Here is a 22,889-nt window from a genome sequence, read left to right as displayed (position 1 = left end):
ACAACAAAGGTGAACACAATTTTAAGTCTGATAATGAAAAATGTATAGAATCATGACAAATGCTTTTTGCACATTGTGATTGCAAAGCCAGAAGTGTCCAGCCATAATTATGCCCACATGATGTTTGGCCAGATGATGTTGGACATTAACCAGGTTCCGCTGATCACAGCTCACTGTGTCCTTCAGTTCCAACAAACCCACCATGACAAAGGACAATTTCACCAAGTTCCTCAACGAGAAACAAAGGGACTCTCGGCTGAATGAAGAACTGTTTCCTCGTCTGCGCCAAGAGCAGATCAAGGCTCTGATCGACAAGTATGAACCCTGCAGCTCGAATTCGAACAGAGGTGAGACACGGCGAGAATTGTTTGATAACCGCTTTCCTTTGAAGCATCTCTTCATGTTTCAAAGTCTCTTTCTTCTGCAGGTCTGATTACTCCAGAAGGTCTGTTGTTCTACCTGATGGGGTCGGAGACATCAGTCACCATGCAGGACAGACTGGCCAAGTGCCAGGACATGACCCAACCCATACCCCACTATTTCATCAAGTCGTCCCACAACACGTACCTGACAGGTCACACAAACCACATTCTAAACTGATCAGCAGGTTTTACTCCCACAACTATTCAACCACACATGGAATCAGGTTTCTCTGAACTATACATGTTATTTATCCTCTTGCTATATTTCATGTTGAATTCTTTCTTGAAAAGGAACTTTTGGAAGTCACTATTTGCAAACCGAACTATTAGTCAGGTCCCATTTCCAGAAAATGTGACTTCATAAAGCATTTTTTCTTTACACTTTGTAACCAGTTTGTATCCTAACTGGAGGGTTCTGAATCTAAATCTGACACTTACCAAGCTCCATTTTGATATGTAAACCATCTAATTAGCATATTAAAATGGTCACCAGAAATTGATGATGATGGGACAGTCACAACTTCTTCACAAGAACTGACACTGAAATTTTGCTGATGAGTGTTAGTTTTTATTGATGATCAATGTTTGGGGAACATCAAATGAGCTGATGAGTCAATTGCTATCAAAATGCAGATTAACACACTTATTTGCATAAGCAAATGGTTACTTACACACACACACACACACACACACACACACAAAGATCCATTGTGGATATTGATGAAACATAACACATAACTGTTGTTACGAGTCTTTGTATATATATATATATATATATATATATATATATATATATATATATATATATATATGTATATATATATATATGATAAACCAGGATAGTCACTGATTCTCAGGGACTCTGACTTTGAATGTTCCCTGGTAATTGCTCATTTTGAAATGGATGCCTGCAACACGTTTCAAAAAAAGCTGGGACAGTGGTGGTATGTTTCCCACTGTGTTACATCACCTTTCCTTCTAACAACACTCAATAAAGCCCCGTTTACACATAGACGGTAAGAGCTCCCAGAAGCGTCCCGGAAGAGTTTTTGGCTCCTCCGGGGCATCTTAGGGATCAAACGCCGTTGTTAACGCCGGCGCTAGGGGGTGTGGCTTAGTTCCGGCTTCACCGGGTATCGTCGAAAAAATTATTCAACATGTCGAATAATTCCGGGAGCGCTCCCGGAGAATTCGCGTGACGACAGAGACAATGCAAACAACGGCGTTTGATACTTTTTAATCGCCGTTTCATCCTGTCCCTTCCTGTAGTGCCGCAGTTTACACCGCCAGCGGCCGGCCTTGTATCCCTAATCAACGGCGTATAAAATGGAGATAGAGCCCACATCGGCGTACACAACAGCGTTTTAACCGGCGACAGAGGCAGACAAAACGGCGGCGCTAGCGGACAGTACGCCGTTCTAAACGCCACCTCCCACTTAAAACGGCGTTCCAAATGGCTGATAGGCGGCGGTCAGTATAAAAACGCTAGCGCGCTGCATGCAGGCCTCTCACTAGCGGCCAGCTCCAGATATTTTTGCAGAGAAGCTCCAGTATGCCTCCTAAAATAAAATTGGCAGCGGCAAGGACTTAAAGAAGAAGGAAACCAAGAGGTCTGGTTCAGAAGCAGAGGGGAGGCCTGTGGTGGAGACAGAGCAACATGTTGAGGAGGGGGAAAGGAAGGAGAAGAAAAGGCTGAGGATGATCTCCCTCCCCCTGCAGTGACAGAGGCATGTATTCCTGCTGCTTCAGCCTATTATACTCTGGGGGCGGTGCCTATATGCAAATGATCCTGGAGTAACGCAGGATTTGCCTGGATAAAAACCTGGGTATTAAGCAGCGGTACACAGGGCATTATCAGCGGCAGCAGAACACCGCCGTTCTCACGCGCGTCTTAACCTGCGATTGTAAAGGATAGAACTGGGTATTAACCCCCGTTGCCTGACGTGTGCCGGATGCTATGGCGTCAAAACGCCGCTTTATTCGGCGGATTTAGCAGCGTTTTATCCGCTTATTTGCGGCTAGTATGGCGGTCAAAACGCCGGCAAAATGCTCCACCCCTTTCCACCGCAAAAACAGCCGGAACTACCACGAACTTCAGTCTACGTACTACCCGCCGACAAAACCGTCTATGTGTAAACGGGGCTTAAGCGTTTGGGAACTGAGGACACTAATTCTTGAAGCTTTGTAGGTGGAATTCTTTCCCATTCTTGCTTGATGTACGACTTCAGTTGATCAAGTCCGGTGTTGCAGTCATCCATTTCAAAATGAGCAAATATTTTGCTCATATATTGTCCAACCAGGCTGCTGTACCAGAAATCATATGTAACTTCAAACCAAATGAAAAGAAGCCGCATGGTTACAGACTCAAAGACTCATCTGATGCACATCAGACAAAATTAAAACTGGATCACAACAATGAGGAAAATCCTGAACTTCTTAACAAAACATATATTCTGGGAACACTGTGAACCACATCCTGCAGGATGTGATGTAATTTATCCCCCTGAGCCACTTCTTCCATTCATATGCAAGTCCAGGCTTGGTGGTAAATAGACTCCGGGGTTCAGCTCAAGCTACGTGTCTTTGTCCTTGGAAAAGACTCTTCATCTGCATTGTCTCTGTCCACTCATGGACTCTCATCTTCCTGCCACACTCTCTGGGGACGCACACAGGCCCGATGGACCTCAGGACCAGTACAGGACTTACTTCTTGCACATAGCGGGGCAGATATGTGTCAAATATCACGACAAGTGTGGATTTTATGGGAAAAGCACCACATTTTGCACAGATATTGTGAGATATAATTAAAATGTAGATATCATGCCAAGCTTAGTTTTATTTATCAATGTAATTGCAGCTGGAATGGATTCAGTGTGTAATAAAATATAGAAAATTACATGATTCATCCATTCGGACCACAATTAATTTTTTTTTTAATTATTATATATCAAACGATATCAGTGTAAAATTTGGTGCCTTTAGTATAAAATACACAATTGGCTTATATGTCTGCCCTGCTAATAAGGTGATAGTATCATCCTCTGGGGGTCATATTGGATTAAATATTATAAAGGATGGAACTCTGACTCAAGGATCACCAACCCTGGTCCCAGAGATCACCTCTGATACAATAAGCAACTGGCTGTCATCGTCATGTCCCAAGGTTCTTAAAATGGAGCAGTGTTGCCACCTGGTGGACATTTACCATTAATGCAGGTACAATATAACTACAGGTACAATAGAAATTCTGCCAAGAGCTCTCGTCCGGCATGTTTTCCAGCAATTCCTGCTCTGTTCAGGTGTGCTCAGCCAATCAAGATCTAGGACAAGCAGAATTCAGTAATCAGCTGTGGTTGCAGCAGATATGGAAAACACACAGGGAAGGTGATCTCCAGAAGCAGGGCTGGTGACCCCTGATTGACACAATGACAAATGATTCTTTGGAAACAAAGAATCAAGACACAGAATGAGCTTCAGTATAATAGAGGCTTTAGGGGCTAAATGACTTTCACTCACATGTTGAATACTTTAGAAAGCCATTGTATGTTTAAGTAGATCTTGATGGCCTCTTCTGAGGAGGATTTTTGAGGGAATTTGTGTTTCTCTGCAGCTGGCCAATTCTCAGGTGTGTCATCTCCGGAGATGTACCGTCAGTGCCTGCTGTCCGGCTGTCGGTGTCTGGAGCTGGACTGCTGGAAGGGCAAACCTCCAGATGAAGAACCCATCATAACTCACGGCTTCACCATGACAACTGAAATACTATTCAAGGTGCTTATACGTTCTTTCAGGCCTTACTCCCCACGAACACTTAATATTTCACCTACTTTGTTCCATATTAGCAAACTTGACACCTTATTCCGATAAACTCTTCCAAAAATGTACTCACTTTTTTGCAGCTAGAATTTAAATTTCTATTATAAATATTCCAGGTTACGGCCAACATTTTCACAATTTTGTGAAAATCCATTAAATATATAATAGTCCATCTCAAAATGGTGAAATAAATCCTTAAAAACAAAGAGACTTGGTGGAATGAAGATGTTCAGGACAGTATGTAGAACAAGGTTGGCAAAAATGAACTGGGATAAATGAAGAGATGATGTAAGTAGACAAGAGTGCATGCAGCAAGAATGCGCAGGAATCAAGCAGAATCAGCTAGAACAGGAAAAAATAAACAAAATCTGAGGCACAGACAGGCGGGCAGCCGTGTACGACTGGCGGACGACCATGTAGAATGTGGGCGGATCCAATCTGGACTGAGTCACGTGCACCCGCACAACACAGACTGCTGTCAGACTGCACCAGAATCATAAATAAAGCGCTCAGGCTGCCTGACAGATGCACCCGAGTGCTGTCACTCACTCACTCACTGATTTGCGTGTCCACTCACTTCCTCACGGCACTGACCTCGGCACATGGAGCACAATGCTGTGGGACGGCACCTGACATAGGATATATTTAGGCCGTGTTGGACGAGACATTTGTGAGCTGATGTTGTCAGCATACGGTGCAGCCGAAGCGAGAGGGACTTAACCACAGCCTGCAGCGCCTGGCATGTGCTGTGACACGCACCAGGCCGCAGGTGAGTTTACATGTTTATTTATGGTGTCATGGGCTGGCAAAACAGTTCCACCATCATTCCACAGACAAAGTTCCATGGTGAACATGTTATAATATGTGTATTACAGGGGTGACATCCTGTTCAGCTGTGTTGCGGGCACCGCGCCGAGCCTCTGACAATGTCCACGTCCACGCCACATGAAGGATGTGTGCCACATACATGTTGCATGTCAACATTATCTTTGCGCTCCCTGAATGGGATCCAGTGGAGGTGCACATATGTGGTACAAGTGGGACATGCTGGCAGGACTTAATGTGCCTGATCCATTTCGAGGTTCCCCCGACTGCGATCAGATTGTTCTGAATGATGTTATGACGCCGTATGAATATGTACATTGCAGTGGGATTGCGCTCAGACTGACATTGACTGGTGTTTGATGGGCATCCCACCTGGACTGGACATGTGCAAAACATTCGGCCTGTCCATGTAGACTGCTCTGAGACTGCTGTCCGACGTTTTCAGACTGCACCTCGACACTTTTCAGATGTGGGTTGATTCATCAATCAGATACCATTTGGCTCCATTCGTGCTGTGTGTGATGGGGGCCTTAGAGACGGTGGCACTAACAAAAAGACAGGAGGCGGAGCAGAAGATGTTCTGATTCTGTTTGGGAGTGACGAGGATAGACAGGATTAGGAATAAACATATCAGATGGACAGCTCAGGTGGGACGATTTGGAGACAAAGTCAGAGAGGTGAGACTGAGATTGTTTGGATGTGCAGAGGAGGGACCCAGGGTATATAGGGAGAAGGATGCTGAGGATGGAGCCACCAGGCAGGAGGAGAAGAGGGAGGCCAAAGAGGAGGATTATGGATGTGCTGAGGACATGCAGGTGGTTGGTGTGACAGAGAAAGATACAGAAGACAGGGTGAGATGGAAACGATTGATCTGCTGTGGCGACCCCTGATGGGAGCAGCCGAAAAAAGAAGGGGTCGCTATGCAATTAATTTTGCTTTAGGTAAAGATGAGTCTCTTTCTTCTTCAGTGGAACTAACATACAGGAAGGCAGTCCTGGTGGTCGCAGACAGTTTCAGCAGTCGAGGAACTCAAGAAAAGTCTGTATAAATCTGAAGCCTTTTGCAGCAGATAATGTGGTCTTGTTTCCTTTGTGCTGCCTCAAGGTGCCACTGAATCTTATTTATCCATCAGGACATTAAGAACAAAGGAAAGTGAAGCTTAAATGTCACAGTCGCACACATTCTCTCCCACTCAACATTTCCATGTAAGGCCAAGTGGAGCAGCACCGTCCCCGAACCCAGTGAAGAGTCTGGACCTGCTGCACACCAACTCTGCAGTTTGTCACGACTTTTATTAGCTCTGTGGAGGAGCTTTGTTTTCATTCATCAGGATGACAGAAGAATTAGTTGCACACTTCTGAAATAATTTTGGGAATGTGAAACAAATCCTGATTTGAAACAACAGACTGTGATGATGTTCTGGGTCCAGGATTAAATTATCCACGACCATGAGCCACTTTATACATTAAGTTCTTTTGGCTCCTCCCTTTTTCACTCAAGGTCACCACATATGCATGTTGATTTGGCACAAGTTTGACGCTGGATGTTTGTCCTGATGCAGCTCCACATCACACGAGGAATGGGAGTGAGGGGTTTTCAGCCCGGAACCTTTTGTTTTGGAAGCACGTGTACTGACCACACTGCAACAAAACAAAACCAGTGTCCTGGTGAAGGGGTGAACTGTACGTGCAGTGTTCTGCCACTAGGGGGTGAAAGACCGCCACTGGAAAAGTGGTACTGGTCTTTTTTTAAAGCTACACTCTGTAGGATTTAGGGGCATTTATTAGCAGGAAGTCTGTTGTCCTCCTGCTCAGAGACTGTGCAGGCACGTAGCCAGATGGGTGAGGGGTCAGAACCCCCTCACCCTCCCCCACCCCCAAAGCAAAGATCCACTTTTGAAAACATCATCATCATAATAAGGATGATGCACTTTTAACAACTAAAACATTGTTCAATTAATATTATTTTAAATTATTATAATGTTATTTACTATATAATTATATGAGCAAAGCGTCGCGAAGCTCACTCATGGTACAGGGCATCCTAAACAGGAAGTGCCAATTTTCAAAGTCACAGTAAAACAGGAAATGTTCAAATTTTAAACACTTCCTGGATTGACAGACGAGATCCCATGGGATCTTACAGGAACTTGGTGGCAAGTTCACACTGAAACAGGAAGTGCCAAATTTTGAGTCCACAGTGAAACAGGAAATGTCAAACACTTCCTGGCATGGGTGTAGCTGGGTTGCACTGGACTTCCCTGAAATCTGATTGGACACCCCAGGTGCCACCCGGATGACTGACCTGTCACGGCACCACACGTCTGGTTGAAAAGAGCCATTTTGAAATCGGTGACACATATTGACTGCTAGGTCCCTCCTGTACAGTAGTTGGTGCTGTGTTCCACAAAAAAAGTTCAAATCCACCTTAGTAGAAGAAGAAAAATGTTTGAGGCAGTTTTGAATTTGAACACATCGTCTACAACCACAGACTCAGAGTTATATTGGTGAGTAAACAGATGTTTTCTAATGTCTAAAATGATCTTACTTAAACTTACATTGATAGCAAATCTCTCCAACTTGGTATAAATTTAATTGAAGATATAAAATCCAGCTTCCTGATAAAGTGGTGTAGAGGAGGGTTTTCTTAAAAGAAGACCTGAAAGTTCAGCTAATTTTCCATATTGTGCAGCCACACTGTGAAGTAGCTGAAAAGTTAGAATCTGAATTTACATCAACATAAAAAAAAAAAATGCTTATAGTGGCAGGGGGTTAAGGGGGGGGGGGTTAGCTGGGGGGGTAGATATTTAGCTATACTAATGCTCCTCAGAAGCATTTACCGAAAAAATGTCTGAAGGACCTAAATGACATGGTGAGATGCTGAAGAGCTTCACTCGTTCATGTCCACGACATAAACATATTAATAATGATAATATGTAAAAGTAAGTAATTTATTAAATATAAGTTAATCATACATGAAGGAGCATCTTTTATTTAAGATGTGTTTTTTGTTGTTTTTCTTAAAGCATGCTGAAATTGTCAGGTATGTACTGACCTTAATGCAGTGGGCTCTGTGCAGGTACAGTAGGAACATATCAGATGGGGACTCTGTATCGAAGATACTCAACATGAAATGAGGGCAATGAGAAAAGCCTGATTTTGACATCCCAAACATGGCGCTTTCATAATCATCTCTTCTAGAGCTGGGTATCAATTCAAATTTCAAGAATCGATTTGATTCCAATTCTTATGTTGTGTGGGCCGCCAGAAGAGGAGGTACTGCTGGCCCACCACCAAAGGGCGCCCTGCCTGAAGTGCGGGCTTCAGGCACGAGAGGGCGCTGCCGCCACGGACACAGCCGGGGGTGACAGCTGTCACTCACAGCTGTCACCCATCTACGCTTCATCATACTACTTCATAAAACCCGGACGTCATCTCCACCTCATTGCCGAGATATCATCTACCTGTGAAGGTAATTCTCTGCTAAACTGAAAACACTGACTAATAGTCTGAACTTCTTTGCAGCTGTTTTCCTGTAAGCGTTTCCTTATCTGTGGGATTGGCGTTTGGTGTGATCAGTATTCACCAGGTTCGGTGGCGGCGGAAATCGTGTGGTTCCGGCGCTTCTCAGGACAGACGTCTTCTATCCTCGAGCCTGCCCACACGTCACCTTTGTGTATTTACTGCTATCATATTCTGAGATTGTCTGTATAGTCGTTGTGCACATTCACAACATTAAATTGTTACCTTTTGGCTCATCTATTGACGGTTCATTTGCGCCCCCTGTTGTGGGTCCGTGTCACTACACTTTCCCCAACATCTTAAGATTCAGAATCGATTCTTTTGATTTGATCCAATCTGATATTGATTTGGGTTAGTGTTATTAAAACCGTTTTTGAGCTATTACCAAATTGTCTAGTTATGCAACATAGTCCTAGTATTATATTGACATTTGACAGCAAATTAATGAAGTATTCGTCGTTAATAATGATGGCTATAAGACTGATGGCACGGACCATCTCTCTCCCAGAATGAAAGAGTAGTATTTTTATTTCAAGATTCAAACAGATTTATTGATCCCTAAAAGGGCAATTCATATCACATCCAATTACCTCAGACAAAAATACAGCAATTAATCCACAATTATTACTAGTTGAACGTAATAATGGCACACATCAGAATTAAAACAACTGCACATATATATTTGATTGTTTATGTACGCTAAACTTTGAAACAGTCCGTCATCCGAATTGAGGCAGTGGGGGGGGGGGTGCAGCAGCTTCATGCTGTGCAACCGAGCTTGGGGGTGGAGGTGGAAGGTTGCTGCAGCCGAGCTGTGTGGCCTCCTGGAGGGGGAAGGGAGGGGCAAGTGAGGAGGCCACAGTGGGGACAGAAACACAAAGGAGGGGGGTGTCCTTGTGTGCAGGTGGTTCATATCAGTCCCTGTCCGTGTGTGCATAGAGTCTGTGGGGGAGGGCAGATGAGAAAGGGAACTGTGTGCATCACCAGGGCCGTTGAAATCTTCTGGAGGAAAAACAAGCGGGCATTTTGACCGGTAGCTGATAAGGCTGCCGTGTTTGGGTTAGGCAGAGAAGCACAGAGACAAATGCGGCTTCTCTTAACTGTCCAGATCCAATTGTTTTAAATAAATATTCACTGGTCTCCAACATCAATGCCTTTGCAGGGCAGACAGCTGAGGTGCATTCCAGCTTGCATTTCAGTTCAAGAGTCAATGCAGTCTGAGACTGTACAGCCTTGCCAACCTCGATAATCATGACGGACAGACGTGGCGTTGTGGTTTGGGTGGCAGCCGTCTTGCCAAGTTTCCGGTAGATCAGGGCAGCGCATAATCCTGACAGCAGAAGCCCAACTACCACAAAGACAAATAAGAATAAATCCTCAACGTCTTCCACGGAGAGTGGTGCCAAGCACGCTATGCACCACTCCTTCCAGGTGTCGAGAATGTAGCCCACAGGATAGGCTCCTTCTGGGCACACAAGGTACCCCAGCCCTGATTTCCTTGTTGAAAAAATGGTGTCAATAGCATTGAGACCAGCTGATCAATTCCATGGTTATTCCGAATGCAATTTGAAGAACTCACAGTCTGGTGAAGTCAGGACTTTGAAGGTTGAAGACAGAGATAGAGACAACAGGAGGACAGGAGGGAGGACGAGATGCGACCGCTCATGCTGGAGTCCCAAGCTAAAAATTTTTTTACAAACATACTGAATACAAAATTACTGTACAGATCCAGGGCAGCCAAAAGAGGGCACCAGAGGTACCTGGTTCACTGGCCCTGACACAGGTACATTTCTACACCCTTCTATGTAAAGCTGTAACAAAGATTAAAAAAACAAAAACAAACTTTGTCTTTACTTCACAAAATCTGGCCCTCAAAATGCAGGCAATAGTGTTTCAGAGAGCTATAAATTTAAAATTTTCTGTGGGTAAATGGTTCCGGTCTCCCCTACAAACACTGGCGTCTGCAGCGCTCACTGTGCGACAGGCTGCAGGAGAACTTCTCCCACAGGAGAAGAGACTGACTTTTCAGTCAGTCAGTCATTTTTGTCACTTTTGACTGGTGGTTCTCCAGTTTTAGTCTAATTACAGACTATTTATAATGGAGAGGTGGAGATATGCTTTGGAGAGAAGGGGAATGAAAGTCAGTAGAAGCAAGACTGAGTACATGTGTGTGAATGGGAGGGAGCCCAGTGGAATAGTGCAGTTACAAGGAGTAGAAGTGGTGAAAGTAGATGAGTTTAAATATTTGGGGTCAACTGTTCAAACTAATGGAGAGTGTGGTAGAGAGGTGAAGAAGAGAGTGCAGGCAGGGTGGAGTGGGTGGAGAAAGGTGGCAGGAGGGACTTGTGACCAAAGAATATCAGCAAGAGTCGAGGGGAAAGTTTACAAGACAGTAGTGAGACCAGCTATGTTGTATGGTTTAGAGACGGTGGCACTAACAAAAAGACAGGAGGCAGAGCTGAAGATGTTGAGATTCTCTTTGGGAGTGACAAGAATGGACAAGATTAGGAATGAACATATCAGAGGGACAGCTCAGGTGGGACGGTTTGGAGACAAAGTCAGAGAGGCGAGATTGAGATGGTTTGGACATGTGCAGAGGAGGGACCCAGGGTATATAGGGAGAAGGATGCTGAGGATGGAGCTACCAGGCAGGAGGAGAAGAGGGAGACCAAAGAGGAGGTTTATGGATGTGTTGAAGGAGGACATGCAAGTGATTGGTGTGACAGAGGAAGATACAGAGGACAGGGTGAGATGGAAACGATTGATCTGCTGTGGCGACCCCTAACGGGAACAGCCGAAAGACAAAGAAGAAGAAGAAGACAGACTATTTCTAAAATTCATAAAATCATAAAATAAATTATATCATAAAATTCTTCTTTCCTTTGGGACAGGATGTAATCGAGGCCATCGCTGAAAGCGCCTTCAAGACCTCTCAGTATCCTGTCGTCCTGTCTTTCGAAAACCACGTTGACTCGTAAGACTGAACATTTCTGTGAGCTCATCCTGTTGTTGTAATGCTGTTGTGATGTTATTTTTGTCCTAACTGAAACAGTAACAGGGTCGTTTGATTTCAGGGTCAAGCAGCAGGAGAAAATGGCCAACTACTGCAAAACCATATTTGGCGACGCGCTGCTGACGGAGCCACTCGACAAATACCCCGTGAGTCCAGAGCACGGCTCGCTGTTAGCAAGGGATTACATCACAGATTATCATGTTCCGCCACGTGACTCATCACAACCATCCAACCGCGTGACAAAGTTCATGTTTGACGTCTTTCTTATCGCTGCCACACGTGACCAACAGGAACAGGGTTAGTGATGGACAGATTTCCTTTATTCACACACTTTTACAAACAATGTTGTACAACAAAATAGAATAAAACACAGAAAAGAAATGAATAACATAAAAAAGCACCAGGCCTGTTCACAGGTGTCTAATTATAACCGTATATTCAAATTCACCTCACAGTTATCACTCATTGCACACGTTTCTATTATTTGTTTTGCGAGTCTGAAAACCTCCTCATCAAAATGATGCTGTCAAGAGCCACAAACATTACGACTATCACACTGAAATTGATACTGACGGTATCTCCTGTTAGCACCAACTGCAGAATGGGAGCCTAAAAGGCCCATTTTGCTAACTGTACTTACAACATCATTAACACTATTTCACATCTTATCAATACATTTTATACAACGCTTAGCAAAATGAAGCTCCATACTCATACAGTTTGCAAGATATGTCAAAATATTAGAATGTGTGGCACACGGCAGACTGTACGCAGAGCCTTTCTACAAGTGTAATAAATGGTTTCAATTTCATTTTCAAGATTCAAGAGTTTTATTGTCGTATGTACTAGTAATAGTTAGTACTAGTACTAGTATAATACTAGTACTAGTTTAACTAGTAATGACTTCATGACTTTCTTTGCTAAAAAAATTACTCATAACCATCCCAAAGACGTATCGTTGTCTTTGGCTGCTTTCAGTGATGCCGGTGTTTGGTTGGACTCTTTCTCTCCGATTGTTCTGTCTGAGTTATTTTCATTAGTTACTTCATCCAAACCATCAACATGTCTATTAGACCCCATTCCTACCAGGCTGCTCAAGGAAGCCCTACCATTATTTAATGCTTCGATCTTAAATATGATCAATCTATCTTTATTAGTTGGCTATGTACCACAGGCTTTTAAGGTGGCAGTAATTAAACCATTACTTAAAAAGCCATCACTTGACCCAGCTATCTTAGCTAATTATAGGCCAATCTCCAACCTTCCTTTTCTCTCAAAAATTCTTGAAAGGGTAGTTGTAAAACAGCTAACTGATCATTTGCAGAGGAATGGTCTATTTGAAGAGTTTCAGTCAGGTTTTAGAATTCATCATAGTACAGAAACAGCATTAGTGAAGGTTACAAATGATCTTCTTATGGCCTCGGACAGTGGACTCATCTCTGTGCTTGTTCTGTTAGACCTCAGTGCTGCTTTTGATACTGTTGACCATAAAATTTTATTACAGAGATTAGAGCATGCCATAGGTATTAAAGGCACTGCGCTGCGGTGCTTTGAATCATATTTGTCTAATAGATTACAATTTGTTCATGTAAATGGGGAATCTTCTTCACAGACTAAAGTTAATTATGGAGTTCCACAAGGTTCTGTGCTAGGACCAATTTTATTCACTTTATACATGCTTCCCTTAGGCAGTATTATTAGACGGTATTGCTTAAATTTTCATTGTTACGCAGATGATACCCAGCTTTATCTATCCATGAAGCCAGAGGACACACACCAATTAGCTAAACTGCAGGATTGTCTTACAGACATAAAGACATGGATGACCTCTAATTTCCTGCTTTTAAACTCAGATAAAACTGAAGTTATTGTACTTGGCCCCACAAATCTTAGAAACATGGTGTCTAACCAGATCCTTACTCTGGATGGCATTACCCTGACCTCTAGTAATACTGTGAGAAATCTTGGAGTCATTTTCGATCAGGATATGTCATTCAAAGCGCATATTAAACAAATATGTAGGACTGCTTTTTTGCATTTACGCAATCTCTAAAATCAGAAAGGTCTTGTCTCAGAGTGATGCTGAAAAACTAATTCATGCATTTATTTCCTCTAGGCTGGACTATTGTAATTCATTATTATCAGGTTGTCCTAAAAGTTCCCTAAAAAGCCTTCAGTTAATTCAAAATGCTGCAGCTAGAGTACTAACGGGGACTAGAAGGAGAGAGCATATCTCACCCATATTGGCCTCTCTTCATTGGCTTCCTGTTAATTCTAGAATAGAATTTAAAATTCTTCTTCTTACTTATAAGGTTTTGAATAATCAGGTCCCATCTTATCTTAGGGACCTCGTAGTACCATATCACCCCAATAGAGCGCTTCGCTCTCAGACTGCAGGCTTACTTGTAGTTCCTAGGGTTTGTAAGAGTAGAATGGGAGGCAGAGCCTTCAGCTTTCAGGCTCCTCTCCTGTGGAACCAGCTCCCAATTCAGATCAGGGAGACAGACACCCTCTCTACTTTTAAGATTAGGCTTAAAACTTTCCTTTTTGCTAAAGCTTATAGTTAGGGCTGGATCAGGTGACCCTGAACCATCCCTTAGTTATGCTGCTATAGACGTAGACTGCTGGGGGGTTCCCATGATGCAGTTTCTTTCTCTTTTTGCTCTGTATGCACCACTCTGCATTTAATCATTAGTGATCGATCTCTGCTCCCCTCCACAGCATGTCTTTTTCCTGGTTCTCTCCCTCAGCCCCAACCAGTCCTAGCAGAAGACTGCCCCTCCCTGAGCCTGGTTCTGCTGGAGGTTTCTTCCTGTTAAAAGGGAGTTTTTCCCACTGTAGCCAAGTGCTTGCTCACAGGGGGTCGTTTTGACCGTTGGGGTTTTACATAATTATTGTATGGCCTTGCCTTACAATATAAAGCGCCTTGGGGCAACTGTTTGTTGTGATTTGGCGCTATATAAAAAATTGATTGATTGATTGATTGATATGTACAGCAGAAACAGGCAGTTACACTATACAATGAAATTCTTACTTTGCTATTCCTCCATTCACCAATATAATCTTAAAAAGAAAGAAAGAGAGAGAAAAAGGCGAAATAAATTTGTGCACAAATTAAGAATCTGACCACCAAAAAATGAAGTACAGTACTTATGAAACAACTCATTCCTGATGTTGGAGTTAGAATTTTTTAAATCAGCAAAAAAATATCAAACTGACAATTAAAATCTGCCACACACATGCCAGCAGTTAAATTCAAAGAATCTTCATGAAGTTCATGACCAAAGTAAGTGACTTTATCAACTGGAGGTGCCAACATTATTTACAAAGTCACCAGGATCCGATGGTCCGGCCCTCGTACACTCAAACAATAATAAGAGCTCTCTTTTGACATTAACCAAAATGTCATATTCTTTAGGGTACTCCTCAAAAACAGTAATCATAAGTTCTAATGCACTGACACTACGTGGCAGTAATTTGATATCATCTGCATAACTGAATGCACCAGCACAGACACAACCGTGTCCACCAAACCATCAATATACACATAAAACTCTACAGTGGACGTGACCCCGCCTTGTTTGACATCATTAGAAATTGAAAAATAAGGGGAATGTATATTCTCCCATCTAACCCCCAGCTTTTGACTGAGATACATATTCAGAAGAAACCTATAATACATGGAACACAAACCTCTACCTATTAACACTCTAAATAAACGACAGTAATTAACCCCATCACATGCTTTACTTACATCTAACATAAGCCCGTGCACATGACAGCCATCGCTGACATAATATGAAACTGTTTCAACAGCCATTGCAGTACACATACACTCAAAAAACGGATTCACTGGATTGGATTTCCGTGTAATAATCTTAACTAAATTAAATTGAATTATCTTGCATGGATGTGCTTTATTTGAGTTGGGGCTACATGTATTTATTACATGGAAATCCTGCACATAATTGAATTGAGTCATTTTTTGAGTGTACCAGCAGACAAACCATTTTTGTACCCAAACTGCAAATTGCTAGGACATTTAGTGCTTTCCTTTGATCTTGGTCTCTAACCATGATTACCTGCTTTTGATCTTGGTCTTTGACCTTGGCTGCCTAACTTTTGATCTTGATCTCTGACCTTGATTGCCTGCCTCTTGATCTTGGTCTTTGACCTTGATTGCCTGCCTCTTGATCTTGGTCTTTGACCTTGATTGCATGCATTTGATGGTAACCTTTGATCTTGCTTGGTTCTGAACATTTTTACAAATTACCTTTGTATGATTTAAGTTGTGACTGTTGACTTTGATCTTTGATATTGATCTTTGTTCCTGAAAATCATCATTGATTTAAATTTTTGAGCCTGAGTACTGCCTTTTGATGCTAATTACTGAGGTTTGATTTTGATCACTCATCTTTGATCTTGAAGGTCATATTTCCATCACGTCTGTCTTTATGTTTGTCAGTCAGTCTATTTTGTGTGTTCCGACTCATCAAAATCAAAGGAATCAGGATTTAAGACAAATGGCATTGGATCAGGATCAAAGGAGACTTTCGAGTTAAACAGTTACAGACTATTGGTTTTTCTCAGGTTAACTCGTTACTGTCATTTACTCAGTTACACTTAAAGAAATCAGTTAATTTAGAGTTCCTCTGTGAAGCATTTCAGTTACTTGTATTTTAAAGGTACTTACCTTTAGTCTTTACTCAAAGGCAAGCTCTGCCTCTTGATCTACATCTGTGCCAAAATTTAATTAGTTCTTTTTTTACTCGTGTTCATGTGACACAAATAAACCTATTGCATTGTAAATATGTTGCACATATTTTTATTTACTTCCTTTCATAAATGTGTTTGTTGATCAGCATTGATTCTTATTCCGTCCGCTTCATGCGCTGTGCACCTTCTTCTGGGTTTTTTGTCCTAGCTGAAGCCGGGTCAGCAGATCCCCAGCCCATCTGAGCTGATGGGAAAGATCCTCATCAAAAACAAGAAGGGCTGCCACGAGAAGCCAAACCAGGCTAAAAAAGCTGGCACGCTGCCCTCTGACCAGGCCACGCCCACCCAGGACTCAAACGCCACCATTCAGGACTCCTCCCCCGATGCAGCACTGAACACCCTGGAGAACCAAGGTGGTGGAGATGAATGTCACCTTGCATCCTCTGCTGACACAGAATGTTCACCTTCTGATCAGACAAACAGATGTCATAATGATAAATCCAGTGAAGCCTTTGTGATGTATCAAAGCATGTAACAGGTTTCTGATTGGTCCTGCTGTTTCTGGTTAATCAGAGGGAGATGCAGCTGTGGAGGACAATGAGGAACAAGAAGACACAGAGGAACAGGATGAGGAGAAAATGAAATCATCCGACGAGGTAGAAGATGATGATTGTGTTTATTGCTGTCATCGATCCTGAACAATTAATGACCTGTCAATCATCCACAGGGCACAGCTGGACAGGAAGTGACGGCCTACGAGGCCATGTCATCGCTCGTCAACTACACCCAGCCCAACAAATTCATCTCCTTTAACAATGCCAAGAGTAAGTCTTTGCTTGGTGAAACCAGCAGCCTGAATCGAACCCCGGTTCATGCACTGCACTTTCATCTTCAAACATGAATCAGCTCCAGTTTTCACAATTTAAAATATAATCAAAACTAGAAAATAGAACCAATGTAGTTGTTTGGCAACCAACCAACCAATCAGTCAATCAAAAAAACAAAAAAAACCAAAAAGTGTATATATATATATATATATATATATATATATATATATATATATATATATATATATATATATATATACACACACACACAGTAGTGTTCAGAATAATAGTAGTGCTATGTGACTAAAAAGATTAATCCAGGTTTTGAGTATATTTCTTATTGTTACATGGGAAACAAGGTACCAGTAAATTCTCACAAATCCAACAAGACCAAGCATTCATGATATGCACACTCTTAAGGTTATGAAATTGGGCTATTAGTAAAAAAAAAAGTAGAAAAGGGGGTGTTCACAATAATAGTAGCATCTGCTGTTGATGCTACAAACTCAAAACTTTTATGTTCAAACTGCTTTTTTAGCAATCCTGTGAATCACTAAACTAGTATTTAGTTGAATAACCACAGTTTTTCATGATTTCTTCACATCTGCAAGGCATTAATGTTGTTGGTTTGGAATCAAGATTTTGCTGGTTTACTAGTGTGCTTGGGGTCATTGTCTTGTTGAAACACCCATTTCAAGGGCACGTCCTCTTCAGCATAAGGCAACATGACCTCTTCAAGTATTTTGACATATCAAAATTGATCCATGATACCTGGTATGCGATATATAGGCCCAACACCATAGTAGGAGAAACATGCCCATATCATGATGCTTGCACCACCATGCTTCACTGTCTTCACTGTGAACTGTGGCTTGAATTCAGAGTTTGGGGGTCGTCTCACAAACTGTCTGCAGTCCTTGGACCCAAAAAGAACAATTGTACTCTCATCAGTCCACAAAATATTCCTCCATTTCTCTTTAGGCCAGTTGATGTGTTCTTTGGCAAATTGTAACCTCTTCTGCACATGTCTTTTATTTAACAGAGGGACTTTGCGGGGGATTCTTGCAAATAAATTAGCTTCACACAGGCGTCTTCTAACTGTCACAGCACTTACAGGTAACTCCAGACTGTCTTTGATCATCCTGGAGCTGATCAATGGGTGAGCCTTTGCCATTCTGGTTATTCTTCTATCCATTTTGATGGTTGTTTTCCATTTTCTTCCACGTGTCTCTGTTTTTTTTTTCTCTTTTTTTTCCATTTTAAGGCATTGGAGATCATTGTAGATGAACAGCCTATAATTTTTTGCACCTGCGTATAAGTTTTCCCCTCTCCAAACAACTTTTTAATCTAACTACGCTGTTCTTCTGAACAATGTCTTGAACGTCCCATTGTCCTCAGGCTTTCAAAGAGAAAAGCATGTTCAACAGGTGCTGGCTTCATCCTTAAATAAGGGACACCTGATTCACACCTGTTTGTTCCACAAAATTGACGAACTCACTGACTGAATGCCACACTACTATTATTGTGAACACCCCCTTTTCTACTTTTTTTTTTACTAATAGCCCAATTTCATAGCCTTAAGAGTGTGCATATCATGAATGCTTGGTCTTGTTGGATTTGTGAGAATCTCCTTAATCTACTGGTACCTTGTTTCTAACAATAAGAAATATACTCAAAACCTGGATTAATCTTTTTAGTCACATAGCACTACTATTATTCTGAACACTACTGTGTGTGTGTATATATATATATATATATATATATATATATATACGAGGGCTGTCAATAAAGTTACGGTCCTTTTTATTTTTTTCAAAAACTATATGGATTTCATTCATATGTTTTTACGTCAGACATGCTTGAACCCTCGTGCGCATGCGTGAGTTTTTCCACGCCTGTCGGTGACGTCATTCGCCTGTGAGCACTCCTTGTGGGAGGAGTCGTCCAGCCCCTCGTCGGAATTCCTTTGTCTGAGAAGTTGCTGAGAGACTGGCGCTTTGTTTGATCAAAATTTTTTCTAAACCTGTGAGACACATCGAAGTGGACACGGTTCGAAAAATTAAGCTGGTTTTCAGTGAAAATTAACGGCTGATGAGAGATTTTGAGGTGATTCTGTCGCTTTAAGGACTTTTCACGGTGCGAGACGTCGTGCAGCGCTCTCAGGCGGCGTCATCAGCCTGTTCAAGCTGAAAACCTCCACATTTCAGGCTCTATTGATCCAGGACGTCGTGAGAGAACAGAGAAGTTTCAGAAGAAGTCGGTTTCAGCATTTTATCCAGATATTCCACTGTTAAAGGAGATTTTTTTAATGAAAGACGTGCAGACGGGTCCGCGCGTCGGGACGCAGCCGCCGCGACGCTCCGCCACAGGAAAAACACCTCTGTTGAAAGCCTTAAGGACAAGTTGGAACATGTCCTGCCTGTTAAACAATTTCTCATACTCACTCCACTGAAAGCCATCAAAAGCCGCCTGGATTTTACAAATGGTTATCAACACGGAGGTGTTTTTCCTGTGCCGCCGCACCGCGTCGGCTGCGTCCCGACGCGCGGATCCGTCCGCACGTCTTTCATTAAAAAAATCTCCTTTAACAGTGGAATATCCGGATAAAATGCTGAAACCGACTTCTTCTGAAACTTCTCTGTTCTCTCACGACGTCCTGGATCAATAGAGCCTGAAATGTGGAGGTTTTCAGCTTGAACAGGCTGATGACGCTGCCTGAGAGCGCAGCGCGACGTCTCGCACCGTGAAAAGTCCTTAAAGCGACAGAATTACCTCAAAATCTCTCATCAGCTGTTAAAATTTTCACTGAAAACCAGCTTAATTTTTCGAACCGTGTCCACTTCGATGTGTCTCACAGGTTTAGAAACAATTTTGATCAAACAAAGCGCCAGTCTCTCAGCAACTTCTCATACAAAGGAATTCCGACGAGGGGCTGGACGACTCCTCCCACAAGGAGTGCTCACAGGCGAATGACGTCACCGACAGGCGTGGAAAAACTCACGCATGCGCACGAGGGTTCAAGCATGTCTGACGTAAAAACATATGAATGAAATCCATATAGTTTTTGAAAAAAATAAAAAGGACCGTTACTTTATTGACAGCCCTCGTATATACACACACACAAACTGCTTTACGAGGCTTTATTTATTCAAATCGAAAACAAAATACAAAGAGCTGAAATTATTACAAATGAAAATGTGAGCAAATTATTTTTAAAGATTACGTTCATTTAATATTTGTAATTTTAAAAAGTAATTGGGCAGCACAGTGGCTTAGTGTTTAGCATTGTTGCCTCACAGCAAGAAGGTCATGGGATCGATTCCCACCTGTGTCTTTCTGTATGGAATTTGCCTGTTCTCCCTGTGTTTGTGTGGGTTTCCTCCGGCTGCTCCGGCTTCCTCCCACATCCAAAGACATGCAGGTTTAAATTGTCTGTAGGTGTGAATGTGTTTGTTTGTCTGTATGTGACCCTGCGACAGACTGGTGTCCTGTCCAGGGTGAACCCGCCTCACATTCTATGACTGCTGGGATAGGCTCCAGCAACCCCCCCCCCCCCCCCCGTGACCCTTAACTAGACTAAGTGTTTGAAGATGTCTGTGTAAAAAGTAATTTTAAAGGAAAAACGTGCTTCCTAAATAAGATTTATGAGAATGTTCTTGTTTTATTTAAGTTTTTTTTCCAGATAAACTTCTTTTAATTCATTTTTAACTTTCATCCAGCAATACAAATTATAAATTGTTCTACACCAAGTGTGCACCTATTTAAAATTTTATTTATTGACGACAATTCGACTGTATTTAAAGTGGCTAAATTTGAGAACCTGCTTGTGGTTTGAATGGTGTTTGGGTTCAACTCTCGTGGTCCTGTTGTGAGTCAACATGAGTTCTTATTTTGTTTCTTTACAGAGAAAAACAAGAGTTACGTCATTTCATCATTTGTGGAAACCAAAGGAGAAGCAATGATTGCAAAGACTGCCGTGGAGTTTGTTGAGTATCCTTTGAGTGTCGCATGTGTCATTGTGCGCCAAAACACCAAACATCTTATTTTGTGCTGTCAGTTGACTGTAACTGACAGATGTGGAGTATCAAGGTCTGTATTTCTGTCAAAGAGTCCAGACAAACATTTCCATCCAGTGACATAAAAATCACTTCAGTTAAAAAACATGATCTTGCTGCTTAAAGGAAGAAAATGTCCCGGCTCCACCCCCCGTAGAAAAACAAAAGTACATTTGCCCAGTGTTCATGATATTAATTAATATCACCACATCTCACAGGAAGAAAGTCTCACATTTTTTTGGCAGCGTCACCCCAGATTGAACGGTTTGTATTCTGTTGAACTTATGAAAGAGATGAGTGTGAAAATCTTCCTAAACTTTCTTTCTCAGATACAATAAGCGACAGATGAGTCGGATTTACCCCAAAGGAACCAGAATGGACTCGTCCAATTACAACCCACAGCCCTTCTGGAACGTAGGCTGCCAGATGGTGGCGCTCAACTACCAGACAATGGGTACAAAGTGACACTTTACAAATCATCCAAGTAAAGTTGGTCATCATTTGATGTTCTGTTGCATTTCTAAGCCCGAGCTCGTGTTGGTCGGCCACCGGAGGTCAGTATTGCACCTCTCTGAGTTTTGTTGGAACACCAGAGGCCTCTTGTCTGTTTTCAGATTTCCCCATGCAGCTCAACATGGCTCTGTTCGAATTCAACGGCAGGACGGGCTACCTGCTCAAGCACGACGTCATGCGGCGCATGGACAAGAAGTTTGACCCTTTCTGTGACCGCATCGACACGGTGGTAGCGAGCACCCTGATCATAAAGGCATGTTCCCCTCTCACACGTCCTCACCGTGCATCTGTCAGCACCTGTCAAATCATCACTTTACTGAGTCTGTTTCACACGAGGTCACATGAGGGCAAAAACGGCCCCTAACCGAGGGGTGGGCCTCCGTATGGGGGACGCTTTATTTTGCCCATTTTGGTACTTAGATGTTTCATGTGCATGTGTATGTTTTTTTCCTCATGATTTCATCAACACAGACAAATGCCTCATGTTGTCTTTCACCACGCAACCCACGTTTAGAACATTTACGATCTCACTGCCAGCTGTGTTAAATGGAATTTACATTAAAATTGGAAAAACGCAATAAAAATAAAGTCACCAGCAGACTGGATGTCAACAAACTTTATGAATTTAATTGGGTCCAACTTAAACCTTATAACGTCATAACGTCTTTTCTGCTCTGATTCCTGGACACAGCAAAAACTCTGACCACCTGTGTTGCTTCGGAAAACTATAACAGACCAATTTGCATACATTTGCTCACAAGGAAGTGAATGCAGGCTGATACAGGAACAGGTACTATTCCCCACACGCAAGAAATGATGGGTCCCTGAAAGACTCAATTACTGTATAATTACCTGTGTTATGTTTTTTTTTTTTTTAGAACACTGTCAAATTGAACCCCAAATGCAGGCAGCAAGGAGTATGTGCAAATGTCAAGGTGATTTATTATTCCACAAAATTCCCAACGTAACAAGAAGTCCAAACAGTGACAAAACAGGGCTGAGGGAAAAGAGTTTAAAAATTAAGTAACACAGAAAGAAAAAAAATCTTCTTTTTTCAGCTGCTCCCATTAGGGGGCGCCACAGCAAATCAATCGTCTCCTGTCCTCTCTATCTTCCTCTGTCTCCCCTACCACCTGCATGTCCTCCTTCAGCACATCCATAAACCTCCTCTTTGGCCTCCCTCT

General features: G+C 42.4%; 1 protein-coding gene across 1 annotated transcript in view; it reads left to right on the top strand.

Annotated features, from left to right (window-relative positions):
* The window catches only part of plcb2 (phospholipase C, beta 2), a 72,451-nt gene that overhangs the window by 14,004 nt on the left and 35,558 nt on the right, over positions 1-22,889 (top strand). Inside the window, 11 exon segments of the mRNA XM_034195112.1 lie at positions 187-347; positions 428-574; positions 4,033-4,190; positions 11,473-11,555; positions 11,656-11,740; positions 16,519-16,726; positions 16,884-16,966; positions 17,038-17,134; positions 21,043-21,127; positions 21,522-21,646; positions 21,807-21,958. Coding sequence (XP_034051003.1) covers positions 187-347; positions 428-574; positions 4,033-4,190; positions 11,473-11,555; positions 11,656-11,740; positions 16,519-16,726; positions 16,884-16,966; positions 17,038-17,134; positions 21,043-21,127; positions 21,522-21,646; positions 21,807-21,958 — 1,384 coding nt within the window.

The sequence above is a fragment of the Thalassophryne amazonica genome, chromosome 19 (genome assembly GCF_902500255.1).
Source record: "Thalassophryne amazonica chromosome 19, fThaAma1.1, whole genome shotgun sequence".
Taxonomy (NCBI): Eukaryota; Metazoa; Chordata; class Actinopteri; order Batrachoidiformes; family Batrachoididae; genus Thalassophryne; species Thalassophryne amazonica.
The sequence above is the reverse complement of the archived record's forward strand: the minus strand, read 5'-3'. Positions and strand labels throughout refer to the sequence as shown.